Raw genomic sequence first — 18,008 nt, forward strand, 5'->3', positions numbered from 1 at the left:
CAGCATCATCTTTTAGAATTTGAAATAGTTCAACTGGAATTCTGTCACCTCCACTAGCTTTGTAGTAGTGCTTCCTAAGGCCAACTTGACTTCACCTTCCAGGATGTCTGAAACTAGGTGAGTGACCACATCACCGTGGTTATCTGGGTCATTAAGGCCTTTTCTGTATAGATCTGTGTATTCTTACCATCTCCTCTTAATCTCTTCTGCTTCTCTTAGGTCCTTGCCATTTCTGTTCTTCATCTGTGTCCATCTTTGCGTAACATATTCCCTTGGGAGCTCTAATTTTCTTGAAGAGATCTGTAGTCTTTCCCATTCTATTGTTTTTCTCTATTTCTTCACATTATAATAACTCAAATCTGAATTATACATTTAACTCTAAATGTGCTTTCTTCTTTATATTTATTCACTTTTCTCAAATTTTCTATACTGAGCTTTTAGTATGTTCACAATTAAAAAATAAAAAACAAAACAGAAAAAGCATAAACCTAGAAGCCAAACACTTAGTCAACTATGTTATACATAGTATATAAAATATACAGTCTAACTCATTTTAAAAAGGTGATTTACTGAACTGTTATCCAATGTGGATGCAGGTATTAAGTGCCATGCTGCCAAGTCGCTTCAATCGTGTCCGACTCTGTGCGACCCCATAGACGGCAGCCCACCAGGCTCCCCCATCCTTGGGATTCTCCAGGCAAGAACACTGGAGTGGGTTGCCATTTCCTTCTCCAATGCATGAAAGTGAAAGTGAAGTCACTCAGTCATGTCTGACTCTTCGCGACCCCATGGACTACAGCCCACCAGGCTCCTCCGTCCATGGGATTTTCCAGGCAAGAGTACTGGAGTGGGGTGCCATTGCCTTCTCCATTAAGTGCAATGGAATATCATTGAAAAAAAAAAAAATTACTTCCCTGTCAGTGAGTCTTTGCGGTCATTAAACTAATAATACTTTGTTTCTTCTAAGAGAAAGTAGTTGAAGTTGTTTTTAATTTCTTTTCCCCAACTCAAATATTAAAGAGAGAAATGAGCAAGGAAAAACACACAATTTCTATGCAGGAAAGAGAAAAGATTCTGGAAATCTAGGGATTCTGGAAATCAAAGAACATTATGACTGACTCAAAGCAAGAAGAAATCAAGTTCCTCACCCCCAAAAACACCCCTAAACTCCTTAAGAGGTACCCTAACTAGACAGAAGAACAAGTCCTTTCCTAGCAGGAATGACAGCTGACCCTGCTCACACACTGCAACAATCCATGCCGTAAGAGAGGGAAAAGGCAGACACCACGGTGTGTTCAACAGCCACTCCCTCACTTCCACCATGCCTGCAGAGCCCAGCCTGTGTTTAGGTGTTAGGCAGGCCAGCACTGCTGAGGGCAATGAGAGCTGTCCTTTGCTTGGCCCCAGAGGGTACGAGCCTACGACTGGTCTAAGCTTATTCCTCTTGGAGCATTTAGAGTGGGCACATGACTAAGAATTTCAGCCAAAGTTGGGGGAGGGGAGAGACAGCCTCCATTCTGACTGGGAGATTTTATTATGTTGGGGATACAGCTAAAAGTAGAGGAGCTTGAATTCAAACCAAGGAGTCTGCCTCCAGAGTCTTAATACTTTGCTCTCCAGCATCACAGGAATAGGTCTTTTACATCCCATCTTTTCTTTCCTGATAGTGACACACTCCTGTGCCTAAATGATGCCTGAAACTGTGGCAGTCATCTTAACGTCATGCCAGAAGAGGCAAGAAAACTGCAGGAAGACCATCCCTTGCCCTGCCTTTAAATACCTGATGCACATGGAATCACTAACCTCCAGATGGAGTATGTATAACAAAGTGCCTTTATTCCTGTTAGTTAAGGCACGATTAGCATGATTTTGCTACTTGCAGCTGAAAGCATTCACAATAGACTATTAGGAGAGATTTTAGAAACCCAGGATTTGGTCTCAGATCAACCATTTAATTGCTGTAACTTTCTTTAAATCTTCCAGCTTCTGAGTCCATTTATTTATTTGTGAAATGAAGACAATAATATATATTGTAACAGGGCTGTCCTGAGGCTCAGGAGATCCAATGGCTATGAAAGCACAGCGTAGCTCCCATTCAACCCCCTGTCCACCAAAGTATCACAGCAGTGTTTAAAACCCAAATCAGATGTTACATTCCTGCTTAGGATCACCGAGGAAATATCAGTAGAGCACACAGGCCCTGCATTATCTGATGCCACCTCCACTTCCTCGGCTTTCCCCTCTGCCTCTCGGTGGCTCAGTGCCCCTAGTCCTGCAGCTCCGCTCGGCAGCCATGCTCTGTCCTCACCCTTCTCACATGTTCTCTTCCCTCTGCTCTTGCTGCTAACTCAGACTTACCAGGTCTGATCGGAAATGTCTCCTTCTTCAAGCACCTAAACACACCAATTGCTCCCCTCCTTTCAAATCAGTTCTTACCTAATTTTGTAGAGCACACTATATTACAGTAAGGAAGACAGACAAGTAGAATGTGAATAACTTAGAGGCTGAGATTACATCTTAGTGATCTTTGCATTCTAGGCCATGCAGCCTATGGCACAAAATATTCAAAATGTTTTGCTAAATAAAATCTTTGTGGCTATCATGTCCCACCCTACATCTACCTGGACTTAAAGAAGAAAACCTGTATTAACCCACATGATTTAGTTTACTATTACTAGAAACTGACAAGAATTTTTAAAAGTAAGCCCAATCAAATGCTAAGCACTGGGCTAGGCAGGGGATACAAGAGTGAACAGGGCAAACACCCAGTCTTTGCCTTCACAAAGCTCACAGTCCAGCTGAGAAAAAATGAAAATCCATTCCAGTACTGTGTGGTAAGTGCCAAGACGGGAGAGTGTAAAAGTGCTATGGAATCTTGTACCACAGGAGCCTGACAAGGATACTCACCGCACTGAGGACGAGAAGCCTTTCTGAATCTGTCAAGTTATAAGGTTAAGAACTGAGAGTCTCATCTATAACACTCATTCGCCTCTTTCAAGAATGACAGTTATCCACAGCTCCTCCTTCAGACTTCAGTGTCCATCCCACCACCCCCCTTCTGGTAACCTAAGCTACTTCAGAGTGCTCTGTTGTTGTTGCTGTTTAGTTACTAAGTTGTGTCCGACTCTTTTGCGACCCCACGGACTGTAGAGTGCCAGGCTCCCTGTCCAAGGGATTTCCTAGGCCAAGAATACTGGAGTGGGCTACCATTTCCTCCTCCAGGGGATCTTCTCAATTCAGGGATCAAACTCGCCTCGTGTGTTGGTGGGTGGATCCTTTACCACTGAGCCATCTGGAAAGTCCTCTTTACCGTATTACAATTAGTTGCCAAGCCCCATAAACTCTACCTCCACAAGTATAACTCTTTGCTCTAAGTAAACTACTTCTCCACTGCCCAGGTTAATCTGTTCCCTAGAGGTTTAAAAGAATTTTTATAATGCCAAAAAATCCTGAAGATCTTACCCCAGCTCCACACGTTATAATGACTGAGAAAATACACAGAAACATATGAATCTGTCCTCTCATACTGGGAATGACAATAAACATCTACAACTGTATCCTGATTAAATTTTCCTTTCTGATAGTTTTCTTAACACTGCAAGCTTTCTAAAATATAGTTTGAATCAAACTATTCCTAAACTGAAACAATGGTTACCCACTGTTCACTATGAATAAATTCCTCGGGCAAGCCTTTCACAGAACAGATCCAACTTGCCTTTCTATCTACCACTGCGCGTACCTCAAAATCAGGTTCAGCCACACTATCTGTTGTTCATACCCTGATGCCCCTTATGATGTCCCTTTTATGAAACAGTGGTTAAGAACAAAAACCTAGAGTAAGCCTGATACGTGACAGGTGTTCACTATGAACAACTCCATGCCAACAAATTTGATAACCTAGATGTAACTCCTTGAAAGTCAATGTGCCAAACTCACAGAAGAAAAAACAGACTATATGAATAGGCCTGTATATATTAAAGAAATTCAGTCAGTAACAATACCTTTCTAAAACAGAAAGCATCTGGCCCAAATCAATCCACTGGTGAATTCTACCAAACATTTAAAGAAGAAATTATAAAATTCTCTACAGTCTCCACAAGAAGCAGAGGGAATACTTCTTTACTGAATCTATGAGGGCAGCATTATTCTAATATCAAAGTCAGACAGACATTACAAGAAAACTACAGACCAGTATCTCTGACGAACACAGATACCAATAACCCTCAACAAACTATTAGCAGACTGAATTAAACAATATATTTAAAAAACCATACATGACAACCAAATGAGATTTATCCCAGGTATACAAGGCTTGTTCAATATTTGAAAATCATTTAATGTAATCTATTTACATCATATCAATAGATGCAAAAAAAAAAAAGCATTTCACAAAATCCAGCAACCATTCACAATAAAACCTCAGAATAGAGGGGAACTTTCTCAGCTTGATAAAAGAATATCTATGGAAAATTTACAGCTAGTATTATACTTTCTGGTGAGAAACTTAAACGCTTTCCCATCAAGATCAGGGACATCTTTTCACCACTCCTTTACAACCGCTACAGTAAGTTCTCGCTAATGCAATAAGACAAGAAACGGAAATGAAAATATACAGATCGAGAAGGAAAGAATACACAAAGAATACAAAATGAACACTAAAATTCAAGCAAGCATTTTAATAAAAGAAACCTGGATCTTTCTGTAACGTTAGCCTTAAATACCCTCTCACAGAAAGGTCATTTTTCACTTGGCTTCCATGACTCTCTTCTCTCTCCTCTCCAAAGGCTCTTCATCTGGCTCATCTTCCACACACGCAATAACAACAGATGTTCACCATAATTATGTTCCATGGCACCCCACTCCAGTACTCTTGCCTGGAAAATCCCATGGATGGAGGAGCCTGGTGGGCTGCAGTCCATGGGGTTGTTAAGAGTCGGACACGACTGAGCGACTTCACTTTTCATTTTCATGCATTGGAGAAGGAAATGGCAACCCACTCCAGTGTTCTTGCCTGGAGAATCCCAGGGACAGGGGAGCTTGGTGGGCTGCCGTCTATGGGGTCACAAAGAGTCGGACACAACCGAAGGGACTTAGCAGCAACCCTTTTAAAGGATTTCTTGAAACTCTTTCTCCTGAAATCTTCTACTCCCTTCGTTTTAATTACTTAGCATCACCTCTCGGCAGATAACTGCCTATATTTCAGTCTTAATTTTTAGCTATCTGCTAAGCATCTCTACTGTGATATCCCGCTGGTATGTCAAACTCAATATGCTTAAATCCAAACCTTGTTCTTCCTCTCTCTTTCATACCCCATCCCCCTTGTCACAGACTTTATCATTTTGATCTAAAACTCAATTCATTTCATTTATATTATCCATTTTAATAGAAAACTTTCAGAGAACAGAGATCTTATTCTGTTTATATAGTTTACATTCTTTTCTCTGACACTGAATTTTTCAAAAACAATATTTTACTTGTCTATAAAATATGCTATTCCTTGGACAACTGTAATTTTTCAACCATAATTGTATTGTTGGGTATTTTCAAAGAACTCTGATTGTTTTCTCTTTGGAATATACTCCTAAAAATGAAGTTACAGGATTAAAGGATAGAGGTATTTTACATCTACTACAAAATTTTCCTTCAAAAAGGTTAAAACAATGTATACATCCACCTGGAGGTTCAGAACTTGTTTGCTTCACTAAGTCTTTGCAAACAACAATGGTTATAATTTAAGCAAAATCTTTGCTAATAAGTTTTTTTTAAAGGGCATTTGTTGATCACAAGAACTATGTGTAATTTAAATTTTCTCTTTATAATTTTCTACATTTTAACTTTCTACAATAAAAATGCCTCAGAAAAAAATCATATACAATGTGATAAGTGCTGTTTTGTACCAGCATAATACAAAATGTACTTGAATGATAGAAAAAGGCAACTGTTTCTTAGCCTGATTGGAGACAGTCTTTCAAACTGAGGACCCAGGCTTTCAGGAAGTATACTTTAGGAACAAAGAGAACTAAATAATCCAAGTTCTGATCTATCTTCCACTAGAGCAGCTCTATTTCTGTTTTCTACACTGAGGCTCTGCCTTAAACTCTACTTGAAAAGTGAGTTCTGCTGCTATAAAGAAGCATCAAAATCACTGTTCTAAATCACTGATTTGATTTGTAAAGTACTACTTTTTTTTTTTAGGAAGGTAGGAAAAATGTTCAGTTTATTTTAGAAAGCTTTCCAACAAAAATGGTTTCAAAGTATGCCATTTAAAAGTAAATGTCTAGCACTTCCCTGGTGGCACAGTGGCTAGGAATCCGCCTGCCAATGCAGAGGACATGGGTTTAACTCCTGGTTTGGGAGGATTCCACGTGCTGTGGAGCAACTGAGCCCGTGCGCCACAGTACTGAGCCTGCTTGCTGCAACTACTGAAGCCTGTGTGCCTACAACCTGTGCACCGCAACCCGGGAGTAGCCTCCACTCTCTGCAACTAGAACGTGCCCCTGATGTCCACAACTAGAGAAAATCTGTGCACAGCAACAAAGATCCAAAACAACCAAGTTTTAAAAATAAAATTAACAGGTGTAAGTTTAAAAATGGGAAAACCTGTGTCTAAAGTTTAAAAAGTCCACATGTGACTATACTTGCAAATTTATTTAAGTGTATACATCATATTACAGTAACACAAATGTAATTTCATTTAACAAATAATTTTTTTAAAAATACTGCTGCTAACTGGTATACATTTTTAGGCTACTGAACATCAAAGCATGAGTAAACCTTCTATTTGTTAACACACAGTCCCACTTAGACATCAAGGTACTCATGAGGCCTGCGAAACTTTAAGTCCATTCACAAAGAGGACAACTGTAATTCACATGGATCAAACTGCCCAGTAGTCACAATCTACAAGGCAAATCATATCAAAACCTTTTTACAGGCACTTTGACATTATTTTTGTACAAAATACCTTTGAACAATAACAAAAAACTGATTTAATTGATATATTTTTATAAAATACAACGAAAAATCAATTTGTGACAGAAACATACCATGTTCCAACACTTAAGATATCGGAATTTAAATTTAAGAATTCTTTTGGAGAAGAACAGAAAAAAGGAAAATTACTGTTCATATTTTACCTGTGGGCTGAAGTGAAGCAGGGGGCCGAGGCTGTAAGCCCCACAAATTTTCCATACTGCTCCGGTCCTTAAGGTCCAAGAGATGTATTAAAATTAAAGGATCGATGTCTAATAAACTACTGGTAGCAGCAGAGCACAAGTGTGCTCTTCTTGACATTCTGCTACTGGCACCCACATAGCCATGGTTACCACCTGCAAAAGAAAGAGATACAGAAAATGAAAGCTACATGTAATTGGACAAATTCAACTATACTTAAAAGAAAAAAGTAAACTGGTTAATGTTGTTTGAATACTTATGGACCTATCTCTTAGGAGCTGGTGTTCACGATGAGACGCACAAAGAAACCGTATCGCCAGAGAAGTGTACAAAGAACAGTGAATGACCACTGGCCTCATTACTACTCAAAATTTAGGAGTTACCCACAACCCCATCCTGCGTGCATGCTCAGTCATGTCAGACTCTTCACGACTCCATGGACTATAGCCTGCCAGGAGCCTCTGTCCGTGAAATTTTTCAGGCAAGAATACTGGATACTGGAGAAGGTTGCTATTTCCTCCTTCAGGGGTATCTTCCTGACCCAGGGATCAAACCCATGTCTCTTGCATCTCCTGCACTGGCAGGTGGATTCTTTACCACTATCGCCACCTGGGAAGCCCCATCCTAAACCCCAGAAATAAAAAGGCGAGAGCATGTACAATATACACAACTGGGGAATAAGTGTTAAGGAAAAGGACAATGTTTCTTACCACCCAGAGGTCTTGGATGAAAGTCAAGCCCCCTGGTGTAACAGATCCCAAGGATCTAGACACCAAAATGGAATCTGCAGGTCTAGGAACAGTAAAATACTCAGGTCATGACCGTCTGGCAAGACATTTTTTCTAGTTTGATTAAATACTAAACTTACAATTTGAATATTTTAGACTTAACCTATTAATGCCTGATACATAATATGATATCTGAGAACACGGTCAATCTGTATTACCTATATTGAACTTAAAAAGCTCCTTAACCCAAGGAAATCATCTGACTTTTCTCCAGTGCCTAGTACAATGTCTAAGAAGTATTAGGTATGGAAATGTTGGTTAAAACTGACCTCCTTAAATAAAGTTATTTAAATATATTCTTAAGAAAAACACATTAAAAAATGTTACATGCAAAGTCTTAAAGTAGATAATATAAAAATAACATGAAGTAATCAGGTCCTGACTATTCATGAGGGTGTTTCTAAAGAGATGGAGATGGATGGGGGGCACTTAGGAGAAAAGTTTATTATTCAGAAGCTTCAGGCCAGTTATTTACTTACATGTTTTTCATCTATATTCACATCCTCACATCCTTACCTTCTACTTGTTTGTCCTTCCTCTTCTAAGGATTATCCCATTGCCAATTTCTCTTTTACCCTCTGTACACACCACTGCAACTCCTATTTTTTGTTTTTGCAACTTCTATTTTATAAGACAGAAAACTATTCCCTCTCCCCCTTGAAACTGTTCCTTAGCTCTTTTCCTTTACTAGGAAGTTCCCAAATCAGGCTGCATATAAGTCAGTTGGAGGAGTTTTTAAAATGATAGGTTCCTGGCCCTACTCTAGATGTCCTGAATGAGGATATTGGAGGGGGATCCAGGACTTTTTCAAAAAGCTACTCAGGTGGTTCTGATTATACAGTAAATAGGTTCATCCAGATTATGGTATCGATTGCCCAACTATCTGGTTCTTCAAAAACAAAAGTTGTTTCTCTCTCATGTTAAATGGACTTCCAAGCACAGAAATGAGTGTTAACAGTCTTCTATTTTCTAACCACTCTTCCAGGTCACTCACTACTCTCACCAATGAGCAAAGCTCCTTTCTGTTGTGGTTCATGTCCTTTGGCTACTCCATCCCTCCCAGGTTCCCATCCTTCCACACAGTATCACATTTCATCCAAAGGCATCAGAGATTTTAGCATCTATTTCAGTTTCCCCCTCTAAGAGTTAATACTGCCATTAACCTGGGGAGTGTGTGGAGTCTGTCTCATACAGCCTAGTTGCATGAGCACATGCTCAATTGGTTCAGTCATGTCTGACTGTTTGCAACCCCATGAACTGTAGTCCACCAGGCTCCTCTGTCCAGGGGATTTTCCTAACCCAGGGATTGAACCCGCATTTCCAGCACCACAGGAGAATTCTTTACTGCTGAGCCACCAGGAAGTCCATAAAGCCTAGTGAATGATCACAAATTAATAGCACCCCAAGATTCCTCCAAGCCTCCTAAAATTGCTCACTTACCATCCTCCCCAAAGGTAACTTCCATCCAGAGTAAAACATCATAGATCAGTTTGCCTGTTTCTGAACCTTTTTTAAATGCAATGATACAGCTATATTCTTATATTCTGCTTCTTTGCTCAGTATTATATTCATGAGATTCATCTATATTGCTATATATAGCAGCTTATTCATTTTTATTATTTCTGTGCAGTGCTATAAAATATGAATATATACAACTACTTTATTTCTATTAGGAAAGAATTTGGGTTGCTTTTTGCTACTAGAAATAAAGCTACTGAACTTATAAGCAGAAAACTGCTCCTGAACTTCACATGGGGAAAAAAAAACTCGTAAAAAAAGCAAATGGATGCTCTCTTCCTAAGCCAAGCCAGATTAAGCCTGCTAAAATGTCACACTCATCTATCTGAGCTCTTGATTTTACTACAGTGTTTGTATGTATTAGCAAAAATTTGAGGTCCTACGCAGTCTAGACTCAAACTACCTTTCCAGTCTTCTCTAGTTTTTGACTTTCTTTGTTAAAAATTACATTTACTTTTTTAAAATTAAAAATACAAGAAAACAAAATCACCTAAAAAAGAACAATACTGCTCTAAATTATCTTGTAAAACTCAACTGGCAAATACCAGCTCCCTTCTGTCGGAAGTGGAAAAGTCATAGGATGTGTATATTTAGCCTTAGCCTATACTGCCCAACAGTTTTCTAAAGTAGAGTTATCATTTTCATTCCTACCAGCAAGCTATCAGAGTTTCCATCTCTCCACATGCTTTCAACATTTAGTACTGCCAGTTTAAAAAGTATTAGCCATTACAGTGGGTATTCAATGGTATCATAATGTGGATTTTATCTGGCATTCCCTGAAAAAGAATGAAGAAGAATGAAGAGTCTCAGAGACCTGTGAAACCCCACCAAGTGTACCAACATAAACGTAATGGGAGTTAGAAAAGAGGAGAAAGAATATTATTCAAAGAAAAATGGGTAAAAATTCCCTACATATAATGAAAACTATTCATGTAAACATCCAAAAAACTCAAGAAACTTCATGTAGGATAAACAACAATAGCACCACAACTTGCATTTCTCTGACAAAGGCAGTATCTTTAAAAATGTGTACTGGTCATCTACATAGACTCCTTTGTGAAGTGTCTATTCTTGTCTTTTGCCTAGTTTTTTTTTCTTTTTTTACATTTTCAAGTTAGGATTTTATTTCCTTTGGATAAATACTTAGAATGTGATTGATGGATCATATGGTAGTTCTGCATTTAATTTTTTGAGAACACTCCATTCTATTTTCCATAATGTCTGTACAAATTTGCATTTCCACCAACAGTGCGCAAAGGTTCTCTTTTAAAGAGGCTGTCATCTTTCCCTTATTGATTTGTAGAAATTCTTTACATATAATGGGTGAATCTTGTAAATAATATTTTAATTAGTTTATTAATTTCAATGAATAAAAACTACAACTCCTATTTTAAAAATCTTTTTAAAATAATTTTTTATTTTGCAGGCTGTGCTGGGTGTTCGTTGCTGTGAGGGTTTTTTCTAGCTGTGGCGAGCAGTTACTCTCTATTTTGCAGTGCACGGGCTTCTAACTGTGGTGGCTTCTCCTGCAAGCAAGGGCTCCAGGGCACACAGGCTTCAGCAGCTGTGGCACACGGGCTCGCAGTAGTTGCAGTTCCTGGGCTCTACAGCACAGGTTCCACAGTTGTGGAGCACGGGCTTAGTAACTCACCAAAGACCAGGGACTGAACCCACGTCTCCTGCACTGGCAGGCGATTCTTTACCAATGAGCCACCAGGGAAGCCCTGATGATGCCTATTTTTTTTAAAAAACAATGCATATTACTACCCAGACTGCACATCTGTGGTCTTCCAAGCAGCCAGTTACATGGGTCTGGAGATCGTAACGTGGGAGTCGCACTGGCCCATCAATATCAGCATGGATCACACTGAATATATTATCCTCTGCTCCGAGACTCACTAGCTTATGGAATGAGGCCCAAACTAGAGACCTTAAGGAATCACCCCCACACCACCACCGACTCCAATCCAGCCGGTAAGACACTCCCAAGTCATATAGAGTCTTACTATTTAACATCTCTCAAAAGGTTTCTTCTTCTCCGCCTCTACTATTCTTGCCTTATTTTGGGCCCTCAAACTGTCCCTCCTGGAATATTGAGGTAATTTCCTTGTATTTTTTTGGCTACACCGTGCACCCTGTGGGATCTTAGTTTCCCAACCAGGGGTCAAACCCATCCTCTCATCAGTGAAAGCACAGAGTTCTAACCACTGGACTCCCAGAGAACTTTCACAGTAGTATCCAATTTCATCTCATCCACCTTTAACCCATTTTTCACTATATAGACAAATCTGATCACATTCACTCTTAAAGACCTTTAGTGGTTCCACAGAATAGAAGGCCAAGCTCCTTAGCCAGGCAAATAAGACTTTCCATTACCTGATCTTGTAACGTGATGGACCTGGAGGGTATTATGCTAAATGAAATAAGTAAGACAGAGAAAGATAAAGAAATATGACTTCACTTCTATGTAGTATCTGTATGTAAAATCTAAGAAACAAAACAAATGGACAAACATAACAAAACCAGAAATAGTCAATACACAGAAAACAAACAGGCTGTTATCAGAGGGGAGTCGGGTAGAGAAGAGGAAAGAAAAAAAAAAGGTAACCATGTGAGGCAATGAATTCTAACTGGCGTGATCATGCTGATCATTTCACAATGTGTATTTATCTGAAACCGTCATGCTGCACACCTTAAACATATACAATTTTTCTCAATTATACATTTTAAAGCTGGGGGAAAAATGAGCAGGAGTCAGCACATGAAGGCCATTTTATACCATATTAATGAGTTTGGATTTCATCCTATAAGTAAATGGAATGAAATAAAGGGTTTTTAAGGAGAGAAGGGGTATAATCAGATATTATTTTGAAGGGAATAAAAAGTCACTTCATTCGCAACTCATGCCATGGGAAACAGAATGGATGGGAGCAAAAATGGATACAAAGAACCCAAACAGCCTCTCATTCAGGTTGAAAGACACAGGCCGACTCCAGAAATGGCAGTGGAATGTGAAGTAACAAATGTATTCACTATCTAGGAGGAAGAATCAACAGATTTTGGTGACATATTAAAGGGAGAGTGGAAGGAGAGGAAAGGTGAAGAATATACAGCACTACTCATCATCAAGATGACAGCCATCACTGATGGGTAAGCCTGAAAATGAAAAGGTAATGATTTCTGTTTAGGAGATCTAAGACTGAGACATCAAAACCAAACCACTACATCGGTCTGGAAGTCATGAGAAAAATAAAGGCTAGAGATGGAGCGGGGAGTAATCAGCATACAAACAGAACTGACATACAGGTGTGACTGAGATCACCTAGAAATAAAGTTAGAGACAGGAGTACAGTGCAGAAGTGGAAGTTGAAATGCTAAGGAGCAGTATTAAAGAGGTCTTCAGATATTCAAGCATGCTACAGAACATGCCAATGTTCATACCAAGGGCGATGCAGGTAAAACAGAAGCAGTAAAAAAACTAGTTGATAACTGATCTAGCCAAAATCCCCGTGCTCAACTGAATAGGTCCAAGACAACAAAAGAAACCCTTACTACTTAAAACTGCTTATCCCAGGAGCGGCCGTGTACTTGAGCAAAAAGCTAGGTTCAAGACGACGACGTGAGGTTCTGGTCTAGCTATACCAACTAAATCTCTGAGCTTTTTCCACATAAACTGAGTTCTCAAAACGTCTTCTGTAACTCAAAGATTCAGTGATTCTATTCTAATTAATCTATAGTAGAGGTAGATATACAAACAAAACTTATGTATCATAAAAAGTAAGCTTGTAATAGTGGATAAGATCATGAGCTTTGGATTCAAATAAACAAAAAACTCTAATTCCTCTTTCATTTACTTAATTGTAAAACGACAACATGTTGCTTAATTCCTTTGCACATCAGTTTCTACAGCTACAAAAAGAAGATAATATTAAAATCTGCCTCCAAGAATTTTATAGGTAAATGAGATAAGGTACACATTAAGTGCTTTCGCATAATGCCTGCTATGTAAGAATGCATCAAATTTTAGCTATTACTATTCTAAATACTATTAGTAATATCCCAAAATCCATACATAAAATACAGTCCTTCTAACACCATGAACAATGTAGTGCAATGGCTGCCACATATTAAAATATGATACAGTCAAAGAAGAGGAAAGAGAAGACAGGATGGCTGTGGGGTTTGGCTCCAGTACCTGGAGGTCCTGCTGCAGCTGCATCTTCCATGAGTTCCCCCTCTTCCAATTCCATGTTGTTGTATTCCACATCATTCTCTCCAGACCTAAGAATATACAGAATTCATTTTTCCACATAGTAAGTAAAATTAACATTATCTGTCATATCTCAAAGAATTTTACAACAATAGTGTATAGCTTTCTCCTATGAAGTAACAGTATATTTCTAAACAGAAAACTGAGGGGAAAGACTTTCGTCATTATCACATGTATGTACAGTATTATTAATGTTCAATCTACCTTTTTAAAGTACTAAAATAGGTTGGCAACATTTAATTTTCAAAATGGAAAATCTGAGAACCATGTAAGCAGAAGAGATTATAGCTTCAAAGAATTTGTAATTTAATGGTAGTAAATTACGGTTAAAACTGTACATTTTAAGGTTAACAAGGATGTTCAAATTACTATATATGACTAAAAACTAGTTTCTTAAGATATCATTTCAGAAAAGACGGTGTTGTTTATCAAAACACAATTGTCTTATTTTACACGACAAAGTACTATATGGAATAGCACAAATCAGCGCTAGTTGTGGGTATTTAAAGTGAAAGTCACTCAGGCGTGCCCGACTCTTTGCAACCAATGGACTATACGGTCCATGGAATTCTCCAGGCCAAAATACTGGAGTGGGTAGACTTTCCCTTCTCCAGGGGATCTTCCCAACCCAGGAATTGAACCAGGGTCTCCTGCATTGCTGGTGGATTCTTTACCAGCTGAGCCATCAGGAAGCCCAAAGTAGTCTGAAAATCAATTCCCAGGTTGACAGAATGAGAAGCTCTACAGATCTGCTCTCCAGTAACACTGTGAACATTATTTTTTAAGGCAACAGTTTAGACTCTGGAAATGATTCTAAGAGCATATAGCAAATGAAAAACAGTAATGAAATTTGGTAACAACAATGAGTCTGTGGTACGTGAACCAAGAGCAGTGATACAGCAATTCCACTTCTGACTGATGCACCCAAGCATATAAGGCTCCCATTTCCCACAGCTCCCAGGAAAAGGGCTATATTCCCAAGAGGAACAAGACTGCAGCATTTCTCACCCTGCTCCAAGATACCTGTGGCTAGGCTAAATTCAGGTATATGTGGCCAAGAGGCAGGGATTCCCTTCTTCCATCCAGACCCAAGGCTCTACCTTTAATGCAGCATGTGAAGAAACTGGGGCCCAGATCACCCTTGCCACAAGTCACTCATAAAGCAGAAGTTCCAGGCCTCAGAAGACCAACTGAAAAGAGTTGAGGCTACAGCCCCCAACTCTCCCACTCCCACTGGCTCAGCTTCTAGAGTGGGAGAAGTAAGCACACCTCTGTCCTCACTCTAGCTTCAGAACTCTGGCTCAGAAATGTTGCCTGTGAGAAGCAGGCTATAAAAACAGAGCCACAGAAAAAGGTATAACACTATTAAGAACATTAAAAAAAAAAAACAACCCTCAAATGGAATCCAGCAAAAAAGAAAACTAGGAATCCAGCCAAAGGTAAGGAGTTACACACCATGGCAGAGTAGAAATTATCCAAGGAACGCAAAGTTGGTTTAGAATCTGAAAATGAACTAATGTAATACACCATATTAATAGAATAAAAAATAAAAGCTACATGATCATCTGAAGAGATGCAGAAAGAGACTTTGAAAAAACCAATACCCTTTCATAATAAAAACACTCAATAAACCAGATGGGCATCTATGGAAAACTCATAGCTGACATCACATTAAGTGGTCAAAGACTGAACTTTCCCTGTAAAATCAGGAACAAGATAAGAAAGAATGTCTACTCCCACCAATTCTATACGATGTTCTATCCGGTAAACTTAGGAAAGAAAAAGAGATAGAAGGCACTCAAATTGGAAAAGAATAAGTAAAACTATATCTATTTACAGGTATAATATTACACATAGAAAAATCTAAAGAATCCATTAAAAAAAGATTAGAATTCATAAACAAGTTAACAAGGTTGCAGGATACAAAAAATCTGCATTTTCATGTACTTACAAAGAACAACCCACAAAAGAAATTTTAAAAGAAAATTCAATTGCATTTACAATAGCATGAAAAAGAATAAGATCAAAGAACAACCCACAAAAGAAACTTGAAAAGAAAATTCAACTACATTTATAATAGCATGAAAAAGAGTAAGATACTGATGAATGATTTCAAAAATGTATAAAACATATACTCTGAAAACTACAAAACACTTGAAATATTAAAAATTTCTGATTGGCAAAAGACCCTGTCAATATGAAAAGATAAGCTAGAGAATGAAAGTTATCTTCAAAGCATTTTCCAAATTCAGCAAAGGACTAGTACCTAATATGCAAGTGAAAGTGAAGTGAAGTTGCTCAGTCGTGTAGACTCTTTCAGACTCCATGGACTATAGCCTACCAGGCTCCTCTGTCCATGGGATTTTCCAGGCAAGAGTACTGGAGTGGGCTGCCATTTCCTTCTCCAGGATCTAATATACAAAGAATTCTCTAAACTCAACAGTAGTTGCTAGGAGGAAAGAGGGCATTATTGTTTTATGGGTACAGACTTTAGTCTGGGAAGATGAAAAAAAAGCTCTAGGGATAGATAGTGGTGACGGGTGTGCAACACGAATATTTAATCCCACTGAATTGCCCTTAGAAATTATTATGTATGCATGCAAGCATGCAGGCTCAGTCACTCAGTCTTGTCCAACTCTATGCAACCCCATGAACTGTAGTCTGCCAGGCCAGTCTGGGATTTTTCAGGCAAAGTACTGAAGTGGGTTGCCATTTCCTTCTCCTGTGGTTATATATATTTTATCATTAAAAAAAAAAAAGTTCCAATTAGAAAACAGGTAAAAGACACGAAGAGAAATTTTACCAGTGAGGATATGCCTATGGGAAATTAGGCACATGAAAAGATGTTCAACATCATTAGCTAACAGGGGGAAGTAAATTAATACCACAATGAGATATCACAATGACTAAAATAAAACCTAGGGCAATACTAAATGCTGCGAAAGTGGACCATACATATACTGCTCATAAGAATGCAAAAACTAGAAAACTACTTGGCAGTTTCTTCAAAAACTAAACTTTCAATTACCATACAATCCAGCAGTTAAACCTATCCAAGAGAAATGGAGATTTAGGTTCACACAAAATTCTGTACATGAATGTTTCTAGTAGTTTTATTTATAGTAGCCCCAAACTGAAAACAATCCAGATGTTCTTCAACAAGTGAACAGTTGAACAAATTGTAGTGTATCCACAACACAAACCATTTATCAGCATTAGAGCGAACAAACTACCTATGCACACAATAACATGGATGAGTCCCCAGAGAATCAGGCAGAGTGGGGAAAACGCCAGCCCCTAAGTGTTACATACTGTATGATTCCATTTACATAACATCCTTTAAATGACAAAATTATAGAAACAAGGAAAACATGGGTGGTTGCAAAGGAAGAGGTTAGGTGGGGAAAGTAGGTATGTAATAGAACAGCAACCTATGGGGCACTTGTGGTGATGGAAATGTTCTGTATCTTGCTTATGTCAATCAATATCCTGGCTGTGATGTCTGTTACTTACTACTGGGGAAAATTGGACAAAGGGCATATGGACTCTTACATTATTTCTCACAACTGAAAGTGAATTTACAATTACCTCAAAAAAAAAGAAAAAAACAAACAGCAAGAAGAAAATGCATACTGCTATCATAAAGACTGAGGTGGAGGGAAAGAACAAGGCCTGTGCTCTAGCTAACTGAAAGTTATTTATAATAATCATTATCCAAATCAACTATGTTCCTAGTTCCCTATCTATTAGAGGAGGGAACCGACCTTAATTTGTAAAAGCTAACAATGTATGTTCCTGAGAAGGTCAAATTGGGTGAGCCAGTGGCTCAGCAGTAAAGAATCTGCCTGCAATGCAGGAGATGCAGGTCCAACCATGGTCCAAGAAGATTCCCTGGAGGACGGCATGGCTACCCACTCCAGTATTCTTGCCTGGAGAATCCCATGGACAGAGGAGCCTGCCGGGCTACAGTCCACAGGGTCACAAAGACACAACTCAAGTGACTGAGCACAGTACAGATGTTCAAATTGGCTTAACTGCGCTATTTCTATGAATTATACAATATACTTTGAATCAAGCTATTAATGTAGATGCATGCAAATAAAGAGAACATAATCAAACACTTTCTAGTGGAAAAAACATTCAAAGTCAATCTGGGGACTTCTCTGGTGGTCTGGCGATTAGTACTCTGCACTTCCAATGCGGGGACCTGGCTTCAATTACTGATCAGGGAACTAGATCCCACATGCTGTAAAGAAGAG

The 18,008-nt window shown here is 38.8% G+C and overlaps 1 protein-coding gene across 8 annotated transcripts in view; it reads right to left on the bottom strand.

The window, feature by feature from the left end:
* TRIM37 (tripartite motif containing 37) overlaps positions 1 to 18,008 on the bottom strand; it is a 151,438-nt gene that overhangs the window by 41,003 nt on the left and 92,427 nt on the right. For all 8 annotated transcript variants that reach the window (XM_027518464.1, XM_027518462.1, XM_027518465.1 and 5 more), the window contains 2 exons: positions 13,675 to 13,760; positions 7,137 to 7,328 (listed from right to left, as the gene is read on the bottom strand). In XM_027518464.1, the coding sequence (XP_027374265.1) occupies positions 7,137 to 7,328; positions 13,675 to 13,760 (278 nt within the window). The remainder of the gene's footprint in view (positions 1 to 7,136; positions 7,329 to 13,674; positions 13,761 to 18,008) is intronic.

The sequence above is a fragment of the Bos indicus x Bos taurus genome, chromosome 19 (assembly GCF_003369695.1).
Source record: "Bos indicus x Bos taurus breed Angus x Brahman F1 hybrid chromosome 19, Bos_hybrid_MaternalHap_v2.0, whole genome shotgun sequence".
In the NCBI taxonomy this organism is placed as follows: domain Eukaryota; kingdom Metazoa; phylum Chordata; class Mammalia; order Artiodactyla; family Bovidae; genus Bos; species Bos indicus x Bos taurus.